Below are 20611 nucleotides of genomic sequence, written 5' to 3' on the forward strand. Positions count from 1 at the left end.
AGGTCAGACTAGTAAGGATTGGTTAGCATTCCGAACTAGGTATGATTTATGAAATTTTATACCAAACCTGGGTCTGACTCGAGTTGGGCTTAAGATCTGCGATTTTCAAGTTTAAAACATAAAAAAAAAACTGATATCGATCACGTCTGGTTCTGATTTATGTAATTCTTATCAGACCTGAGTATAGTTTTTTCTTCTTTCACATAGAGACTGTTTCTGATTAGATTGAATACTATCGAGGAGATGACTTGCATTTTCAATCGAGGACTGCAGGGTACACGTTTGTTGCGCATCAACGGACTCCGGCATGGAGTTAAAACTTCAAGCAATGAACCGAATTCCGTTATGTATAACGAGAGACGTTTTTTTAGAGGATCGTTGAGCATTTGCTCGGACTTTCACCAGTTCCATTGAACTTTGTGCCAAAGGCTCGTATTGATATCATCATCTTGAATTGAAGATCTTTCATTCAAGACCTAAATGTGAACAAAAACAATCTGGTTTTGCAGGATGTGCTGATCGACGAATCACATGACCAATGTGTCAACTAGGAGCCCCACAAATTTCACCGCGCATGATGCTTGATTTTTGGGTTCAATGGGAGGTCCAAGTCAGCACTGCTCGAAACCCTAAAGCAAAATACAGTCCCAGTATGGTAAAAACGAAGGGCATCCTTACTGGTAGAAAAAATCAGGGGATCTTCCCGCCGTAAATCGGACTATTTCTGCAATCTCTCTTTCTCTCTCAGCCGATCGACGCAGAGGGAAAAGAAGAAGAAGAAAAAGAATGCCGGGCCCCGATTACAAAGGAGACAAGCGTAAAACCCTAACCCTACCCGCTCGATTCTTCATCAATTGGTGCAATGCGAGTTTGGCCTTGGCTGCTAGGCGGGCGGTCAAGGTTCCATTCCCCAGGGCGTCAATGCGGAAGCACAGCGACTCCCTGAGGGAGAGGGGTAAGCCACGGCTTTACACCGGGAACAGCGACCATAAGTACGGAAGGCATAGCCAGCACGACTAGGTCTCTGATTCCGGGAGTGCTTTCTCCGTCCTTCGCGAGAAAATAAAACCCTCGATTCTTCATGAAATCTCTCACTCTCACTCTCGCCCCCTTCCCCCTTTATTCTTTTCTTTTCTACATATCATTTCTTTTCCCATTTAAATGGCGTAAAGGGTTCCATTTTGGCTTATTTATTGTAATTTTCGTGTTTTTGTTCCCTCCTGTAGAGCTCTGCAAGGAGTTTCTGAGCAATTTCGTCGATGCCGACGGAGAACTCAAGTATATGAACATCCTGGTCAGCATCTCTCTCTTTCTCATTGTCTACGTCTTTTGTTGCGTGTTGATATTGAGGATGGAAGGAAGGAGTTGATTATCTAATAATTAGATCAGATTTCCTTTTTTTGTGTGCTTAGTCAGAGTTTCATGTAGGTTGTAGCTTGATTTATTTGTCGTGTTTTCTTCGATAAAAAGAAATCAATGCAGCGGTTTCATTTCTTCAATGTTATTTTGATAAAATCTTCTGATTGATTCGAAATGCCAAAGCAGATAGATTTGTGTTAACAGAACAGTATTCTCGATTTATGGAAATACTGGGAGGAAGTACGATCTTCCTTTCTCTATCTCTTTGCTACGAAACGTTTTAGCATATATGGTAGGGTTTAGGTAGAATGGTGTTGCCTTGTTCGGTTATTCTTTTGTGAATCCAAGCGTCTGATGGTCCACACATCGCTGATTTGTTTGTTTGGATTGGATTTTGATAATTCATACACTGAGAATGAAAAGGAATTTCAATTTGGAGATTTGCAGAAATGTGCCAGAGAACCTACCGTTCCAGTCTTATAGTCATGGCCCTGATTTGGTTTATGAGTGTTCTGATTTGTTTGTTTGTTTTGTCATGCTGATTGAAAAGTTTTTGCATTGTTAAATCCCAACAAAAACCGAGGGCAAAAGTTGTTATCTTTATCTTTCTAGTGGTTTATTTTAGATGTAAATTCCCTTGAAGCTCACAATCATGTTTTACAGACCATTCAAACAAGAAAAATGTTTAAACACGGATTATTAGGTGGAGGAAGCTTATTGTAAATTTGTAAACTGTAAATGTGATGGTTTGTAAGCTTCTAAAATGAAATCAATATATTTTCTTTGTTTGTAGTCGTATTGGGAAGAGTTGGTCGGATTTAAGGAACTTAAGAAATGTAGATTCATTGTTGGTTAGCAATCCTAGCCATCTTCTTTTTTCATGTGTATATACATATATTATTCTTTGCTGCTGACTAAGTATTGTATTTATTGCAAAAATAACTTCATGCAGCAAGCTGTTGCCAATAGAACATTGTGCACCATTGAAATTGAACTGGATGATCTTGACATGGTAATTCCTTCAAACCTCCCATTTAATTTTATCTAGAACTATATATTATTATATATAACATGTAAACACTTTGATCTTGGCAGTTTAAGGACTCTGAAGGACTTGTTTAACGTGTTCGAACAAATACCCATAGTTATATTAGTATTTTTGCAGAAGCTGTTGATGAACTTCTGCCAGAACCAACAGTACCTTACCCAGGGGATGATGATGTTGATATATTAATGACCCAAAGATTAGAACAAACTACAGAGAGTGGTGATACTACAGATCCGTTTCATAAAATGCCTCCTGAGATAAAGCGGCCCTTGTAAGTACCTTGTAGTTGAAGATGATGAAAATGCTAAAGAGTTTTAAGAATAATAAAATCATTGAATGATGCCATTTTCTTTTCATGTACCACCTTGCCAATTTTATCTCTGACATAAATGGACTTACTTTATTATTACTTGTCATGCTTGATGTGTTTTAAACTTTTTTTTTCTGCAATAGCGTGCCTCTATTGAGCATTTGAAAATGATTAAAATACTTCAGATTGTGAGGAAAATAATATTATTGAACGATGCCATTTTCTGGTACACCACTTCTCTTGTTTTTTCTATGACACAACTGGACTTATTGTGATTATTTGTCATGATCAGTGCTTTATCCTTTTTCTTGCCATGATTTGTTCTCCTGCATTATTCTTGTTAAAATATATATATATATATATATATATATATACTTATATATATATACATCCGTATATATATAAGTATATGTATATACATATATGTATATATATATTATTTCTCATTTAGATAAATACCCGATAGGGGTATTCTTGTAAAACCACTTATGTATTTTTCTCCTTTTTATTTTTTATCTTTTTCCCTTTTTCCTTTTTCTTTTTTCTTTATTTTTCCTTTTTTGTAATGACCAGAAGGGGGCTCCACACTTGTAGTCGTTGGGGCTCCAACGGTCAGATTTCTGACCGTTGGGGCTCCCAACGACTACAAGGGAGCCCCCCTTGTGGTTCCTTTTAGAGCTTCCCTCCTCTATAAATAGAGGAGGTCTTCCCCTCTTAAATGTATGGGTTTATACCCCTCTCTCTTCTCTTCTTCAATAATATCCAACTTATGACTTTAAGTCATTTCCATATTTGAGAGTTTTTGTGCGTGCACATTTGGTGTTTGTGTTCTTGGCTTTAGTGGTCACTCTTTAAGAGTGACATTTGCTCTATTGGTGCTTTCGCCTCTTTTCATTACATGGTATCAGAGCTCGGTTGGTGATTGGGCTTCTCTTTTGTCATCTTGGAACGCGTGCCTCTCAAAGTTTTTTGAAGAAAAGAAGAATAGTTGGTGCCGATGGAACGTGACTCTAAAGTAGAGCTCTCTTTTAAGCTAAATGGGTCCAACTACCTCATGTGGGCCTCCGCTATGGAAAATCACCTAAGAGGTAAGAAACTTTGGGGTTTTGTTATGGGAACTACTCCCGAACCCTCTCTTGTTCTCACCAAAATTGAAAACGAGATTGAGAAGGCTTTAGATGGCGATGAGCGCATCAAAGCCATTAATGAACATCAATCCAAAATTGAGGATTGGGAAAGTAACCATGCCAAAATTTTGGCATGGTTCATGAACAATGTAGATCTTAAAAATTGTGCTAATATTGCCAAATTTAGAAGGGCCAATGAGGCTTGGTTTTTCCTTAAGGGTATGTATACCCAAAAGGATCTTGCTCGACAATTTTTTTGTCAAGAGAAAATCCGTTCTACCAAGCAAATGGACATGACTGTCCGGGACTATTTTAGCTCTCTAACCCCCCTTTGGGATGAGCTTGCTCTTCTTGAGCCTAAGTGGGTTGCTCCTCAAGATATTGAGCTAAGAAGGGAACAAATTGAAAATGAGCACTTTTTTCAATTCCTTCATAGACTTCGCCCGGAATTTGAACAAGTAAGGGCATCTCTTCTCCATAGAAGCAAAGCCCTACCTATTGAAGATGCCCTTGCCGAGATATGTCAAGAAGAAACTCGGCTTGGTTTGAGCATTAAGAGTGATGATGTTTTGGCCGTTACTAGGCCCGGATCTAATGTTAAAGCATATAGACCTCCCCACTTTAACAAAAATAACTATGGACCTAGAAAGGGGATTATATGCCATTATTGTAATGAACCGGGGCACATAAGACCGGTTTGCCCAAAGCTTAAAGGAAAAGTTGCCGCCGTTGGAGAAGATTCTCCAAAGAAGGAAGAATGCACCAAAGAAGGAGATATCAAAGAAACTCTAAATCACATCTCCGAAGCTCTCCAACATCTACTCAAGGCTTCTCCTTCAACATCCGGGGCCGCCATTGCCTACTCTTCATCTCCTCCAGGTATGTGGATACTAAATTCCGGTGCTTCTTTTCATATGACATATCATAAAAATTCTCTTTCAAATATTTTTTCCGAACCTATATCTTCTTGTGTTTCAACGGCCGATGGTACATCATTAAAAATTGAAAGTATTGGATCTCTTAATTTTAAAAACTTTTTTGTTCCTAAAGTAAGAATCGTTCCTAAAATAAATTTAAACCTTTTTTCCGTATCTCAAATTACCGATCATGGATGCCAAGTCTCTTTCTCACCCAAGGATTGCACCGTGCAGGATCTCCAGTCAGGGAAGCTGATTGGGCAAGGCCATAGAAGGGGTGACCTCTATTTTATGGATTTTTTGACTCTTCCATCTAAGCCATCATGTAATCTTGTAAAGGACAAAAGTATTGGAATATGGCATGAGAGACTTGGCCATCCAAATTTTGTAAAAATGTCTCTTTTTCCGTTTTTGAACAATACTTGTAAAGACAATCACATGACTTGTACAGATTGCATTTTTGGGAAATCTAAAGCTATTCCATTTCCACAAAGAAGTTACTTTACCACTCGGCCATTTGAACTTATTCATTCCGATGTGTGGGGACCTTCCCCTATTTTGTCTAAAGGTGGTTTTTCGTATTACGTGGTATTTATTGATGATTTTACTCGATTCACATGGATTTACTTCCTAAGTCGTAAATATGAAGTTTTTTCCTTCTTTAAAGAATTTCATGCAATGGTCAAAAACCAATTTTTGGGAAATCTATCTATTCTTAGATCCGATTCGGGAGGCGAATATATGTCCAATGATTTTCAAACCTATTTGAAAGAAAATGGAATTCTTCACCAACGTTCTTGCCCCAACACTCCACAACAAAATGACATTGCGGAAAGAAAGCATAGGCACATAATAGAGACTACAAGAACGTTATTAATCTCAAGAAACATTCCAAAATCTTTTTGGGCCGAAGCGGTTCTAACCTCTTCGTATCTTATCAATAGAACTCCTTCGTCCTCCTTGAAAAATCTTTCTCCTTTTGAAAAACTTTACAATATGTCTCTCGATTATAAAAGACTAAGAATTTTTGGATGCAAATGTTTTGTTTTAACCCACAAGAATGATAAACTCTCCCCTAGGGCTATTGAATGCATTTTTTTGGGATATGGCGAAAAACAAAAAGGATATCGATGTTTTGACATACTTAAAAACAAGCTTTATATTTCTAAAGATGTCACATTCCTTGAAGAGGAAAGTGGTTTTTCGCCCCAACCAAATGAAAATATTGATTATTCATTCTTATTTGACTTATTGCCTAAAGATGATCATATTGATCCTAATGAATTCCTTAGTGAAGATCTTGTTGAACATCCAAGCGATGATCAAAACTTAGAAGAAAATGTTTCAAGACAAATACAAGTCTACTCTAGAAGGAATGAAAGGAATCCTCCTTGTGCCCTTGAAAGATTTTCCCAAAATGAGTCCATCGAAGAGACTTCTCAAAGAAGGTCAAATCGAATTTCTAAAATACCAAATAGGTTTGTTTCTTATGATTCTTTTTCGCCTAATTTTCGAGCATGTCTTCTTGCTCTTCACTCTTTTCATGAACCATCTCATTACAATGATGCTAAGCAATATGCTCATTGGAATGATGCTATGCAACTTGAACTTAATGCCCTTAAAAAGGCACAAACTTGGGAAATCATTGATCCTCCCAATGGCAAGAAACCCATTGGATGTAGATGGGTTTTTAAAGTGAAGACTAAGAGTGATGGTTCATTGGAAAGATATAAGGCTAGGTTGGTAGCCAAAGGATATGCCCAAGAGTATGGGGTAGATTATGATGAAACCTTTGCCCCCGTTGCTCGAATGACTAGTGTTCGAGCTCTTATTGCTATAGCCGCAGTTAAAAAATGGCCAATTTTTCAACTTGATGTTAAAAATGCCTTTTTGAATGGTAATTTAAATGAAGAAGTGTATATGGAACCACCTCCAGGTATAGATTTAAATGGAAAAATTTTGAAATTAAAAAAGGCTTTATATGGTCTTAAGCAAGCACCTAAAGCTTGGTATGATAGGTTTAGTAACGTATTAATAAATTTAGGATTTTCTTCTTGTTATTCTGACACTGCTCTTTTTGTGAAAAGAACAGGTGACTCCATTATTATGCTTCTACTGTATGTTGATGATATGATCATCACTGGGAATGACAAAAAGGGAGTAAATGATGTTAAGTCTATGCTAAAAGATACCTTTGATATGTCTGACCTTGGTTATTTACGATATTTCTTAGGTATTGAAGTGGCTTATTTCGAACGTGGATACATCTTATCTCAGATGAAGTTAGCTGCTGAAATTTGTACCAAATCAAGAATATCTGACGAAAAGAAAGTTAAGACTCCCGAAGTTATCAATGCAAAACTTAGACTTGAAGATGGTGTTCTTCTTGAAGATCCAACTCCCTACCGTCAATTAATTGGATCTCTCACTTATCTATCCATCACCCGTCCTGACATAGCTCATGCGGTTCATGCAGCAAGCCAGTTCCAGCACGCACCTACCACAGTTCATATGGCGGCCGTAATGAGAATTGTGCGATATATCAAAAATACCATCTCAAAGGGACTCTTCTTATCCTCTTCCTCATCTCTTGAATTGACTGCTTTTACTGATGCTGACTGGGGAGGCAATCCCAATGATCGTATCTCAATTACGGGTCTTTGTATCTTTTTAGGAGAATCTCTCATCTCGTGGAGATGTAAGAAGCAGCAGAAAGTCTCCTTATCATCTACTGAAGCTGAGTATCGGGCTATGGCGATGACAACTATGGAAATCGTATGGCTCAGAAGTCTCCTTGCTGACACGGGCGTTCTTATTTCCACTCCTACCAAGCTCTGCTGTGATAACAAAAGTGCGATATACATTGCCAGCAATCACACCTTTTATGAACGGACAAAGCATATCGAGATGGATTGCCATTATGTTCGAGACGAATATCTCAGAGGGACTATCTCATTACCATATGTTACTTCAGAATTACAGCTGGCTGACTTCTTCACCAAAGCGCTTTCAACTCCCCGATTTATGTTCCTCCTTAGCAAACTTTCGGTCTTCTCCCCGTAAAGTTTGAGGGGGCGTGTTAAAATATATACTTATATATATATACATCCGTATATATATAAGTATATGTATATACATATATGTATATATATATATTATTTCTCATTTAGATAAATACCCGATAGGGGTATTCTTGTAAAACCACTTATGTATTTTTCTCCTTTTTATTTTTTCTCTTTTTCCCTTTTTCCTTTTTCTTTTTTCTTTATTTTTCCTTTTTTGTAATGACCACAAGGGGGCCCCACACTTGTAGTCGTTGGGGCTCCAACGGTCAGATTTCTGACCGTTGGGGCTCCCAACGACTACAAGGGAGCCCCCCTTGTGGTTCCTTTTAGAGCTTCCCTCCTCTATAAATAGAGGAGGTCTTCCCCTCTTAAATGTATGGGTTTATACCCCTCTCTCTTCTCTTCTTCAATAATATCCAACTTATGACTTTAAGTCATTTCCATATTTGAGAGTTTTTGTGCATGCACATTTGGTGTTTGTGTTCTTGGCTTTAGTGGTCACTCTTTAAGAGTGACATTTGCTCTATTGGTGCTTCCGCCTCTTTTCATTACAATTCTTTTGGGTTTTTGTTTATTGTACTTCTTTCATGATGAGTTTCACAGGGTCTGATTGTTAAGCTGATGGCCTGTGCCCATAGCTCGAAGCCTGATTCAAACTTAGGCTTGGCTCACATAGGTGGGGCTGGCTCAAACCACCCACCACCCCACCAAAAACAAGGAAAAGGGAAACAAAGGAAAAGAAGAAAAGCAATTTCAACCAAGTAGTCTTGTATTTAGTCCACACAGTTCTTTGCTTTCTTGGTGGTTAAGCAAGCATGGTCTGCTGAAGTTGTTTTATCTAACACAAATGTGGCCTATAATTGATTGCATGATCAGCCATAAATAAAACCACATGTTCACGTTACTTAAGTTGAAGTGAATATTTTGATCATGAGAAAGATATTCTTCTTAGCAACTCTGTTACTCATGTATGCTTGATTCTTCACATATACTGCACTTAATTGCAACAAATTACAGAAACTTTTCTATGTGTCTGGTCATGTAAAAATTGGTTGGTCTTATTTCATAAATTGATTTGTAATCATTTGCTCTGTCTGTGCTGCAGCAAATCCCTAGGCATTGGACTTGAACATTACCTTTGTTTCACATAAGGAAACAAGGACAAAAACTCTTTTTAATTTGAAGTTTGAAACATAGTAACATATATTACAATGTAACATGAATTTAATATCTTAACAATGTTTTTACATCTTTTTTGTATTATTTATTGTATGGTGGATACCAATATCTTCCAGAGAAAATCAGACTTTTGAAAATATCATGAGATTTTCCCGAGAACGACATTTGTGACCATGGTTTGAAAGCAAATCAAAGATGAAATTAAATTTTGGATTCTGGATTTTAAATGGGAATTGGATCTGAAATCTGAGATCCAATGACGAAATTTGGATCTGAAGTCTTAGATCCAAGATGGAATTGGATCCGAAATTTGGAATGAAATTTGGATCTGAAGTCTAAGATCCAAGATCGAATTGGGTTCTGGATCCTAAAAATGGGTTTTGGATTTGAAGTCTGAGATCCACGATGGAGTTGGATTCTGGATCTAGGATCCTAAATGGGATCGGGTTCTAACTTTGAATTTGGATTTTGAAAGTCCAAATGGGACTTTTGAAGATAAGTCTGGGTTTTGAAAACCCGGATTAAATTTAAAACTTAGGAAGAGTTGAATTTTTGAGATTCAGGATCAATCTCAAACCTTGATTTAGGAGTTTTGAAGATAAGAAGATAAACTTGATTTGGAATTTGAAATCAGAAGATGAATCAGAAAACTTCAAAGTTTAATTTGAACTTTGAAGTTTGAATTTTGATTGAATTGGAATTGGAAATTGAATTTTGAAATCTCAAAGTCAAATTGGACTTTGAAATTGAAATTTGAATCTTTGAAAAGATAAAAAAATGAATTGAAATAGAAATTGAAGATTGGTTTGAGAAATGAGGAAGATATTTGAAGAATATATCTCAAAATCACTTTATTTTGGAAAAGAATTTTGAAAATATGATATAATTCTATTCTAAATAATGAAATGAATGAAAGAATTTGAAATTGGATTTTGGAAAGTCTATCTCATTTTTTAGGTGAATTAAAATAAGATTGAAGATATAATACTTTCCTGACTATGATCATTGAATGTATTATATAATAATCATATTTGAATTCAGGTGAAGAATAAAACATATTTTGGTGTTTTTATAGAGTTTAAAATGAAATTAACTCTCAATATATCCTGATTATGACCATTAATATATATATTTTGAGCTAATTTTAAATTAAATTCTAATAAAAGAAAATATTTGAAAATATGATGATTTTTTGAAGAATATCCACTGTGGATCGAGTCTTATCTTATAAAAGATAAGAATCCTAAGCATTGCCCACATTTTGACTATGGCCATCAACGTGAGTCATTTGCTTATGATTAATTACCTCTCACTAGAATGGTGCACGTGCCATTCGTGTTCCCATTCGTGAAATTTTGAAGATAAAAGAGAAAATGATATGAAACAAGCAATTCTAGAGGATGTACATGCTCATACATTTTAATCTAGGACAAGAAAATATAAATATCCTCATTGATCATCTATCTATTACAAATTTTGACTTGAATTGAAATTCAAATTCCTAAATTGAGAAGGAAAATCGCCTAATTCCTGCAAAATACAAGTTAGCACAGAGTAAAAGATGCATATAGAAGGAGGTTTTACAAAATGTAATCTTGAATTTACAATACAACTGATAGAAAGCTTTATGTATATACTCTGCATCAGAATAAAATATTAGTGTATCACATTAATGAGAGAATTTACATAATATATTGATGAAAGACTCATGCTTATGTTAATGATGAAGTGTATGTACATGTACATGATATCTCAGGCTACGGGAAAGAGCATATATACATATATACACCTAAGCATGATAAAAATAGGGACGGTGTATACTTATATGCAGTATGTATGACATATTATGAGGTATGGATACCAACGTAGCTCAATTAAAGCAAAACCTAAAAGACCTAGCCTTCGGTGGGCGATGGAATAAAATGGAGCTGTGGGAGAGGTGTGAACTAAGGTAGGCAAGGTAAATACTACATGATGAATATTATATGTCAACAGTGGAGATGGTTGATATTGGCAAACGAGTTAGTTGATGGTTGGGTTTGGAGAAGCAAATCTGTTGATGGGTATTGTAGGTAGTGATGACAGCAAGTAAGGCAGGTGAATGGTGAAATATCAAACAACAAAGGGGCTGTTGACATGAACTGTAGCAAGAAATGGAAGTAAGCATTGCACTGCTGTAACTACAGTGATGATGGAGGAGGTGGAATCCTTCCACAGTGCATTACATTAGCTAGTATGCTAATCGTGAGATGGGTGCCAAGGTTGGAAATTCGTGCTGAAGGTGGTGGATAGCAGGAGTTGAGGATGTTATGAGAAGAAGAGGAGACATATGCAACAGGTGGCCTGTGATGGGGTGACAACAGGGGATTGGTTGGTAACCCATGTCATTTGTAGGGAAAAGTAAATGGCTGTGGGGCTAAGTAGAAATATTTTGATGATGTTACAGGTGATGGAAACTTATGGGTGCAGATGGTATGCTGTAAATAGCCTACGACAACCCTGCAGTGTAAATATTACATTATGAGATGTTGTTCTTAACTAATGACCCTAATGTATTACTAACCAATATAACATTTAGATGAGGTGAATTTAATGAGAGTGCTGGTATAATATAATGAATAGTGTATTTGACAGGGAGGTAGTGTGTACATGGTGAGATAATGTATGTGTGCTTATATGGTGAAAATGTGGTGATGTGAAGTGGACAACTACTGTGAACAACTATGTAAGTGGATTGGAATATACAGTAACAATGCAGTAAGTAAGAGGTGGAGTGTTGTAAGTGTGAGAATCTTAGTGTGCCTATATATTAAAATGGAAAAATATACGTACCTTGGTGCTGGAATGGAGAAGAAGAATTGCGTGTCCATGCTACAGCTGAACCCGAGTTTTTGATGGCAAACCTGAAGTCTCCTAAGGAGGAGTAACTCTGTTTGTTGCAGACATTAATGGGAAACAGCAGAAAGTTACACTGCTTTTTTATTGCCCTTAAGGCTAAAGACACATGCACACCGTGGTATTGATTGGCTATGCAATGCCGATTTGATTGAAGAATGAGAATTTCTCTCCATAATGGGGACTGATCATCAATAGATTAATTTCCACAGAACCACTCTTGACCCACAGAGGCATCTTGCAAGGCAAGCCTCTAAGGAGATAGGATATAACAGTAACCGTGTGGTCTGATCTATCTTTCACAGAAGATATCCAGCATATGTAATTCATCAACATCGATCTTCAAGAACAACAAAACTCCAGATAAGTAAAGAGCGACAAAAGAGGGTCCCCTTTTTACCGTTAAATTCATAGAACATTTCTGCAACAACTATTGATTGTACTGGAGTTTAGTAATACCCACATAACATTGCACAGGTGCTCCAAATAAACAATAATGCTGAAACCAAACCACTAAAACCAAAAAGCTCTCATTTTCAACCATACCAACAGTAGACAGCCCCTTAATCATTGAAGCCAGGGCCAGTCAACCTCCTCTTTGAAATCCAATCGAAACATGAATAACAATGTAAAAATGAGCAGATATATACATAAACACGCAAAAGAGAGGGCCAGACAGAAGATAGCGTGAAAAAATCATGACCACACCCATCCTTGTCAACCAAATGTGTCATAAATCAGGAAAGAATATAGAAGTTTAAATAACAGGAAATTTCGAACAAATAGAGATCACTAACAGGTTAACGATTGTGTTGAAATATTCAACATATTACCACAACATAACCATGGCGATGCGAAAACAGGTATGGATTTGCAAGACAATCATCACATCCAAAGATGTTGATCTATTGTTTATAGTGTTTTTGGCATCCTCAGGCCCATTATTCACGATATAGGTGCACACCCCTGTGCTATTGTCAATAAAGAATAAACTTAAATATCAAAAAGATAAGAACGACTATTAGGCCCGCTTTACTATATGGTACGGAATGTTGGGCTGCCAAGAGACATCATATTCAAAAAATGAGTGTAGCTGAGATGCGTATGCTGAGATGGATGTGTGGAAATACAATAAAAGATAAGATTCAGAACGAGGAGATACGTAAGAAGGTAGGCGTTGCACCCATTGAAAATAAGATGAGAGAGAATCGTTTACGGTGGTTTGGACATATTCGGCGAAGGCCTAATGATGCTCCAGTTAGAAGGATGGAGAAATGAGAAAATATATTAGTTAAAAGAGGTAGGGGTAGGCCTAGGAAGACATGGATGGAGGTGATAGGAAAGGATATGAATGCTTCGAACCTCACCGAGGACATGGCATTGGATAGAAATGATTGGAAGAGAAGGATTCATGTGGAAGACCCAAAATGATTTTCTTTTTTGGTTCATATCGCCGACCCCAATTGTTTTGGGATGAAGGCGTAGTTGTTGTTTATCAAAAAGATAAGAAGATGGTGATTGCCTAACTAGGTACACTGGAGAGTTTAGATCGGGATAGGATAACAGAAACCAAAACTCTGAATATATTTCAGAACAAGATGATACATGACAAAATCCATATGTTACAAGGGTGTATACGTATACATGGATAATACTCAGATAAATGATTTGCCAAATATACTCAGAAATACAGCAAAGTGACTATAGAGGTTATGGGGATGCAAAGGTACAATGTTAATGCATAGTGAATGATTGATATGCTGCCATCCTACAAATGACATACTGAAGTGAAAACTATCAAGTGAAAATGTATAGTGGATGTACAGGGGATCACATAAAAATAGCTTTACTCCGTCACAACAAGGCACTGCATGAACCAGATGACCTTTCCCAACGAGTTCACTCTTGATGTGGTTCTCCAGCAGTTGATCATCGAAACAAGTCTCTGCGCTATTTGAAACCAGAAGTGATATAGTGAAGTAATGCTGGGATAAAGGGGGTGATGCATGCTTTTAATTAATTGAATCAATATAACAAAAATTCTTGATTTTTAGTTAATCAAGTTTTTGGTGAAATATGACATTGATTTTTTCATTGAGCTAAAAACACATCTAAACAAAAAAAATGCTAAAACTAGTACATGTTTTCTACTAAATAGAGCATAGAGAACACATCTATGAGTTTAGATTAAACAAAAAACACGTACTAAGTATGCTTTTTAAAGGAGCATGGGACAATTTGAGAGATACACATCACTATATATCAACTTGCCAAGATTTCCCTGATTTTTTTATGAAAAAAATCATTTTTTGAAAATCTTCCAAGATATTCTCTTGTCCAGAATATCCTGAGAACAGATTTGTGACTACGCTCTAAAGGTATAAGGTAGACTATGAGAGAATTTATATATATATATATATATATATATATATATATATATATATATATATATATATATATATATATATATATATATATATATATATATATATATATATATATATATATTGAGGATCCACTTTGATAATGAGAGAGACTTTTGCATATCCACCCGAATCTAGCAATAATATTAGAATCCGACGAATAGGCCTAGACTGATTTACTAATAGAATACCCTGATAACTTAATGAATTTTGCAACGATCCAATCTGAGGAAAAAATGTAACATGACATAAGTGAAGAGAGCTATTAAAACCAATGTTGTCAGTATTGGTATTGGGCCTGAATCGTTTGGCCAACGATTCAGGTGAATCGGCCAATACGGATTCCCAAGTGAATCATTCTGATTCAACTAAAAATTAATAAAAAAATATTTTGTGTCAATCAGAACGTGACGTGTTAAAACCATTAAAATATTATTAAAAATATTAAATTTAAGCATTTTTTTATATTTATTAAAAAAGACCCATTCAGCACAGTATCGTATTGATCTTTTGTTGATACTATACGTATTGGCCGATACGCACTGATACTGACAACATTGAGTTTTTGGCATATATCCGGGCATATTACATCGCTCCTATCACTGCACACATAATGAATGGCATTCGACATCATGGTGAGCTCTGATGGTAATTCGCCAGAGCCTACTCTGACCTGATACACATTTCATTACAAGGATATATAAAAAAAAAGTAACCAAATTGAGTAATTTGTGGTATAAGATAGTTTTTTTTTTGTTAGTGACGAGAAATCCTCACTAAAGCGAGGAAAACACCAAATGGGGCCCCATGACCATCCTGCCATATGTGGCTCACCTCTGAAAGCTGTGGACACACCCATGCACCAGTGAGGTTTGATCCAGTGCCTTCATCTCAACACCCTCACAACCATCCCGCTAGCCATATGGGCAACCCCGTGGTGGTGGCACAAGATAGTTGTTTTGCTTGTTCTAGAAATCATGCTAGTGCAAACAACATTTCTGGGAACATGGCATGATTACACTTTTTGAAATTAATGGGAGCACTTTTGAAAGCATTGCCCTCTGAAAGAGAAAATAAACAATCAATTTGGATGTATTTTACTGGATGTAAAAATACCTCGGGAGACGAGGTTCAGGTATAATCCTTATTTGAATGGATATACAAAGCATGGATTCCTTGATGGGGAAAACCATGATGGGACTGGGAGAAATACTTCACCAGAATGAAGCAATTCTCTTTTAAAAAGATACAAATAACGTTAGATTGCATCAAAATAGATATTGAGTATTTATTTCATTTTTGGATAACTAGAAAATTTTGCCAATGAGATGAAATTGCAATTGATTCAAATGCTTGAAAGCGTGCACGTTTGTGCGAAAGATACTCCCTCTTTTACCTAGAGTATTTCCTCCAACCGAGGTTAACTCCCTGGATTCCACAGCCTTTTGTTATAAAATTTTGGTGCATAGTGGGCTAATATTTTTTAGATTCTTAACTGGCATCAAATCTCTTGATTTAATGCTTGTACTTTATTAAAAACACTGTGGAGATAACATTTCCACAGCCGGATGTACAGAACATTTGAAGTAAATATCAGAAAATCATTGAACCTGTTAGTATGATATTATATATACATACATATGCATGTATATAGGTTTGGCTGCATTTCCTCTTAGTTACCTGATTTTCAGTTGTATTTTTGTCTTCTAGCTGTCAGAGCAAAAAACATAAAAAATTGACTACCTATATTTAACAACTCATTCAACTAGTGTTGCTTTTATTTTTGACTTCATATCCGATACTCTTCTTCTATTGCTGATTCCCATTCTTATCCTTTTTGTAACGTTGAGCTTATGTTTTCATATAATAGAAGTATTTCGTTACAGTTCTTATTTTGCTATTTTTTTCCCTCTCATGATAGATATGAACTTGGGGAAGATGAAGATCAGATCCATTGACTACAAGAAGAGGGTGATATTTATAATAAGTTGGCACGTTCTTTGGCTTCTGAAATATTCGGCCACGAAGATGTTAAGAAAGCTCTACTTCTTCAATTTGTTAGTGCTCCTGATAAGATTCTGAAGGATGGAATGAAGGTAGTCTCTTGGGAATGGTTGTCTGTTAACATTTTATGCAATTAGTAAAAGTGTGATTGCACCTCCAAAACTTCATTTTTGAGGTAGCATCTCTTTTCTAGGTGATGATTGTGTTACCATTTGTTTCAAGATAGAATTATGAGACTAAAGTTCTGCCATTTTTCATAAAATTTGCCTCCTGGTAGGAAATCTTTTCCTGTTCTGTGGTGCACACTCTGATGTTTTCAGGTGTTTCTGCTTGTTTTCAAAGTACAACAAAAATCTAAGAGTTTTAAATTCACTTACTTTTATAAGGTCTTTTATGAGATTTTAGTGTTCCAGTAACTTTGAACTAATTTCTTTTCTTGATTGATGTTTGTTCATTCTACTAAATATTTCAAAATATGCTCCATGGGTGCAGATCAGAGGGGACTTGCATATTTGTTTGATGTGAGATCCTGGTGTTGCCAAAAGCCAGCTTTTAAAGCACATAATAAAAGTAGCTCCTAGAGGGGTTTATACCACCGGAAAAGGAAGTAGTGGGGTTGGTCTAACGGCTGCTGTTCAGAAGGACCCTGTCACTGGTGAGATGGTGCTTGAAGGAGGTGCTCTGGTAAGTCCGTTTTGGGTCCTTATATGAACATGGATGAATCACTAAGCGCCAAGCATTCAAGTTCTGGTTCCATCAGAAAATTATTTGTCTTTATGGACTTCAATCTCTTTGGCTACTGTTTATCAGCATTAAGTGAAACTTGCTCATAACATGTACATCTCTCTTGGTGATGCATTGTCCTTGAGAAATTCTCTTTATGATTCTTTTTGAATAATCTAAAGATGCTGAGTTGCCTGCAAAATTGAAACGATAATAGTTAACTGCACTGTTGGCTTTCAGAATTTCTGCTTGTCTTCATTAATTATTCAAATCAACTGAAAATCCTGGAATTCCAAGGAATACTATTCTGCATTTTGGATTCAAGGCTGATACTGTCTTGAGTTCTGCTGCTTTGATAAAATTCTCAGCAAAGCCAAGAGTTTTCTGCAGGTGCTAGCGGATAAGGGCATTTGCGGTATTGATGAATTTGACAAGATGGAGGAATCTGATAGAACTGCAATTCATGAAGTTGTGGAGCAGCAAACTGTTAGCATTGCCAAGGCTGGGATAACTACATCTCTAAATGCTCGTACTGCTGTTCTTGCAGCTGCAAATCCTGCATGGTAATTGCAGCTTAGCTTTTTTCCCTCCTGATTTTTCGGTCTTTGTTTTAGACATATTACAGATAGAGTAATTTCCATATTTTAGCCACAAGACCATCTGTAATGTTGCGACAAATTCCTTTGATCCATTATATTTTCATCTATTCAGGGGGCTTTCCAATGTCCGCACTTGTGGAGGGGTGACAACCAATTTTCCTATAACGGTTGGGTTACATCAAGGATCTGCTTTAAGCCCTTTCCTATTTGCTATAGTGATGGATGAGCTTACGAGATCAATTCAAGAAAATGTGCCGTGGTGTATGTTGTTTGCTGATGATATTGTTTTGATTGATGAGTCTAGAGCTGGGGTTAATGCTAAGTTAGAATTATGGAGACAGACATTGGAAGTAAGAGGTTTTAAGTTGAGTAAGAGTAAGACAGAATACATGGAATGTCGGTTTAGTAAGCAACGAAGTAGTGATGGGAGTGTAGTGAAGCTTGGTGAGCAAGAAATATCGGTGGATGATTGTTTCAAATATTTGGGATCTATCATTCAAAAGTATGGAGAAATTGATGGAGATGTAAATCATAGGATAAAGGTTGGGTGAATGAAATGGAAAAGTACAACTGGAGTATTGTGCGATCGTAGAATGCCATTGAGGTTGAAGGGAAAGTTTTATAGGACGACTATTAGACCCGCTTTACTATATGGTAAGAATGTTGGACTGCCAAGAGACATCATATTCAAAAAATGAGTGTAGCTGAGATGCGTATGATGAGATGGATGTGTGGAAATACAATAAAAGATAAGATTCAGAACGAGGAGATACGTAAGAAGGTAGGCGTTGCACCCATTGAAAATAAGATGAGAGAGAATCGTTTACGGTGGTTTGGACATATTCGGCGAAGGCCTAATGCCAGTTAGAAGGATGAAAAAAATGGGAAAATATATTAGTTAAAAGAGGTCGGGGTAGGCCTAAGAAGACTTGGATGGAGATGATAGGAAAGGATATGAATGCTTTGAACCTCACCAAGGACATGGCATTGGATAAAAATGATTGGAGGAGAAGGATTCATGTGGAAGACCCAGAATGATTTTCTTTTTTGGTTCATATCACCGACCCCAATTGTTTTGGGATGAAGGCGTAGTTGTTGTTGTTTGTTGTTTGTTGTTTGTTAGGGGGCGATATGATCTTCGTAGGACTCCAGCAGAAAACATAAATCTTCCACCTGCTTTACTCTCAAGGTTTGATCTGTTGTGGCTAATTCTTGATCGGTCTGATATGGACAGTGATCTTGAAATGGCAAGGCATGTCACCTATGTGCATCAACATCAGAAACCGCCTTCTCTTGGTTTAACCCAATTGAACCACCTTTGCTAAGGTAGTTTTTCTTCTCATCAAATTACTTGTCAGCTTTTAGCTTTAGCTCCTACAGCTCTTTCTCTTCCTGCACCGTTTGCAAGTGGACTTTGATTTAATAGCTTTTCACAATTAGTGGTGTATATTTTGCTTAAGAGAAAATTCTCAACTTATAATCAATAAGTACAATAATTTTTCATCTATTAACCAGAATACTTATTAAGTGATTTGCAGCATTTTTGGTTGTGACCAATTAACAATGCTTTATTTTCTGCTGTATGGTCTAGAGCTTTTATGGCAAGGGCAAGGAAAGAGAACTCCAGTGTTCCTGAAGACCTCACAGAATACATTGCAAGCGTTTATGCCGGCATGCGGCAAGATGAATCCAAGACCAATACTCCTCATTCTTATACAACATTCTCAGTATCCTTCGGCTGGCAATGCTTGCACAACCTGGAAAAATTTCAAGTGCCCTCTTTGTTTTCTTTTTAATTCCATGCACCTATATGTCATTATATGTATATACTTTCGTAGGCACTGGCAAGGCTCCGGCCTTCAAAATTCGTATCTCAAAGTGATGTTGACGAGGCTCTAAGGTTGATGAGAATGTCAAAGTTCTCACTCTATTCAGATGAAAGAAGGTCTGGTCTAGATGCCATCTCTGATATCTATTCTATCATAAGGGATGAAGCTGCAAGGATGAACACGACTTGAGATATGCTCATGCACTTAACTGGATCTCCAGGAAGGTTAGTACACTTTCTGCAAGTTGTATGCTTTTATTTCCAGTACAAAATCTTATACATGAAATCTTGTCAATTCAAGATGGACCTTATTTTCTGAAGTCTGCATCATTGACGACTGCCTCAGCTACCTTGATTTCTTTTCCTAATGACGAGCTCTTACCATGATAATGATTGTTCATCTATGGGTTGTCAGTCAAATTTATATATGGTCCTAATGAATTGTAAAGGATCATAAGGGTGGAAAAGTCATGATTTACAGCCATCAAAGTTCAAATTGTTTACCATCTTTGCATATTTTGGCAATCTTGAACTTGTTTTGGGTTAGTTATGTTACAGTTGGTGAAGTGAGACTTGACTGGTTTGAATTTTTACAGGGGTACAGTGAAGCTCAGCTGAAGGAATGCTTATAGGAGTACGCTTCACTTAACGTGTGGCAGATTCATCCTCACACTTTTGATGTCCGGTTGATGCATTTTAGACTGCTTGTTACTCGGATTCTCTCTCATGGCGTGTCTTCCTATACTATGGAGAATTTCACAATAATGCTGTATCTCAATATCCTTTTCACCATATCCTTGTGACAGTCATTTTTAGACCATAAACTTGTACCTTGTATATCTCAAGATAGCTGCATCTTCAAATGAATACTCAATGCTTTTGTGTATATGGTTCTGCTTTTCTTTTTTCAAATTTGGATCCAAAGTTGATCTGTTTGCATTTGTAACAAAACTTATTTTTAATGTTTTTTTTTACCTGATCCATTATCATCACATATATACGTTGGATCTGGATTTAATCTTCAATGGATATGATATTGTTTGACCATACTTGATCGGTTTGCACCCCGACCCTTGGTTCCATTCATGTGAAAGATTGTTTACCACAACTAGCTTCATGTTATATGCAACAACT

General features: G+C 36.6%; 1 protein-coding gene across 1 annotated transcript; it reads left to right on the top strand.

The window, feature by feature from the left end:
- The first annotated feature begins 522 nt into the window (after positions 1-522).
- LOC149820669 (DNA replication licensing factor mcm7-like) lies at positions 523-20363 on the top strand. Its single transcript, XM_089983449.1, has 10 exons — positions 523-817; positions 1227-1294; positions 2312-2371; positions 2455-2678; positions 16245-16419; positions 16820-17011; positions 17441-17613; positions 17762-18975; positions 19241-19702; positions 20074-20363. Exons 6-8 carry the CDS (start codon positions 16988-16990, stop codon positions 18198-18200), a joined length of 636 nt encoding a protein of 211 aa, XP_089839575.1. The 5' UTR covers positions 523-817; positions 1227-1294; positions 2312-2371; positions 2455-2678; positions 16245-16419; positions 16820-16987; the 3' UTR covers positions 18201-18975; positions 19241-19702; positions 20074-20363.
- The last annotated feature ends 248 nt before the right edge of the window (positions 20364-20611 follow it).

Source organism: Nuphar pumila, chromosome 12, assembly GCF_984573655.1.
Source record: "Nuphar pumila chromosome 12, dmNupPumi1.hap1.1, whole genome shotgun sequence".
Classification (NCBI taxonomy): domain Eukaryota; kingdom Viridiplantae; phylum Streptophyta; class Magnoliopsida; order Nymphaeales; family Nymphaeaceae; genus Nuphar; species Nuphar pumila.

Coding starts and splice junctions, on each gene's coding strand:
- LOC149820669 (XM_089983449.1), top strand. CDS start 16,988: ATGGTGCTTGAAGGAGGTGCTCTG. Junction 17,012..17,440: donor TGCTTGAAGGAGGTGCTCTG/GTAAGTCCGTTT, acceptor AGTTTTCTGCAG/GTGCTAGCGGATAAGGGCAT. Junction 17,614..17,761: donor GCAGCTGCAAATCCTGCATG/GTAATTGCAGCT, acceptor TCATCTATTCAG/GGGGCTTTCCAATGTCCGCA.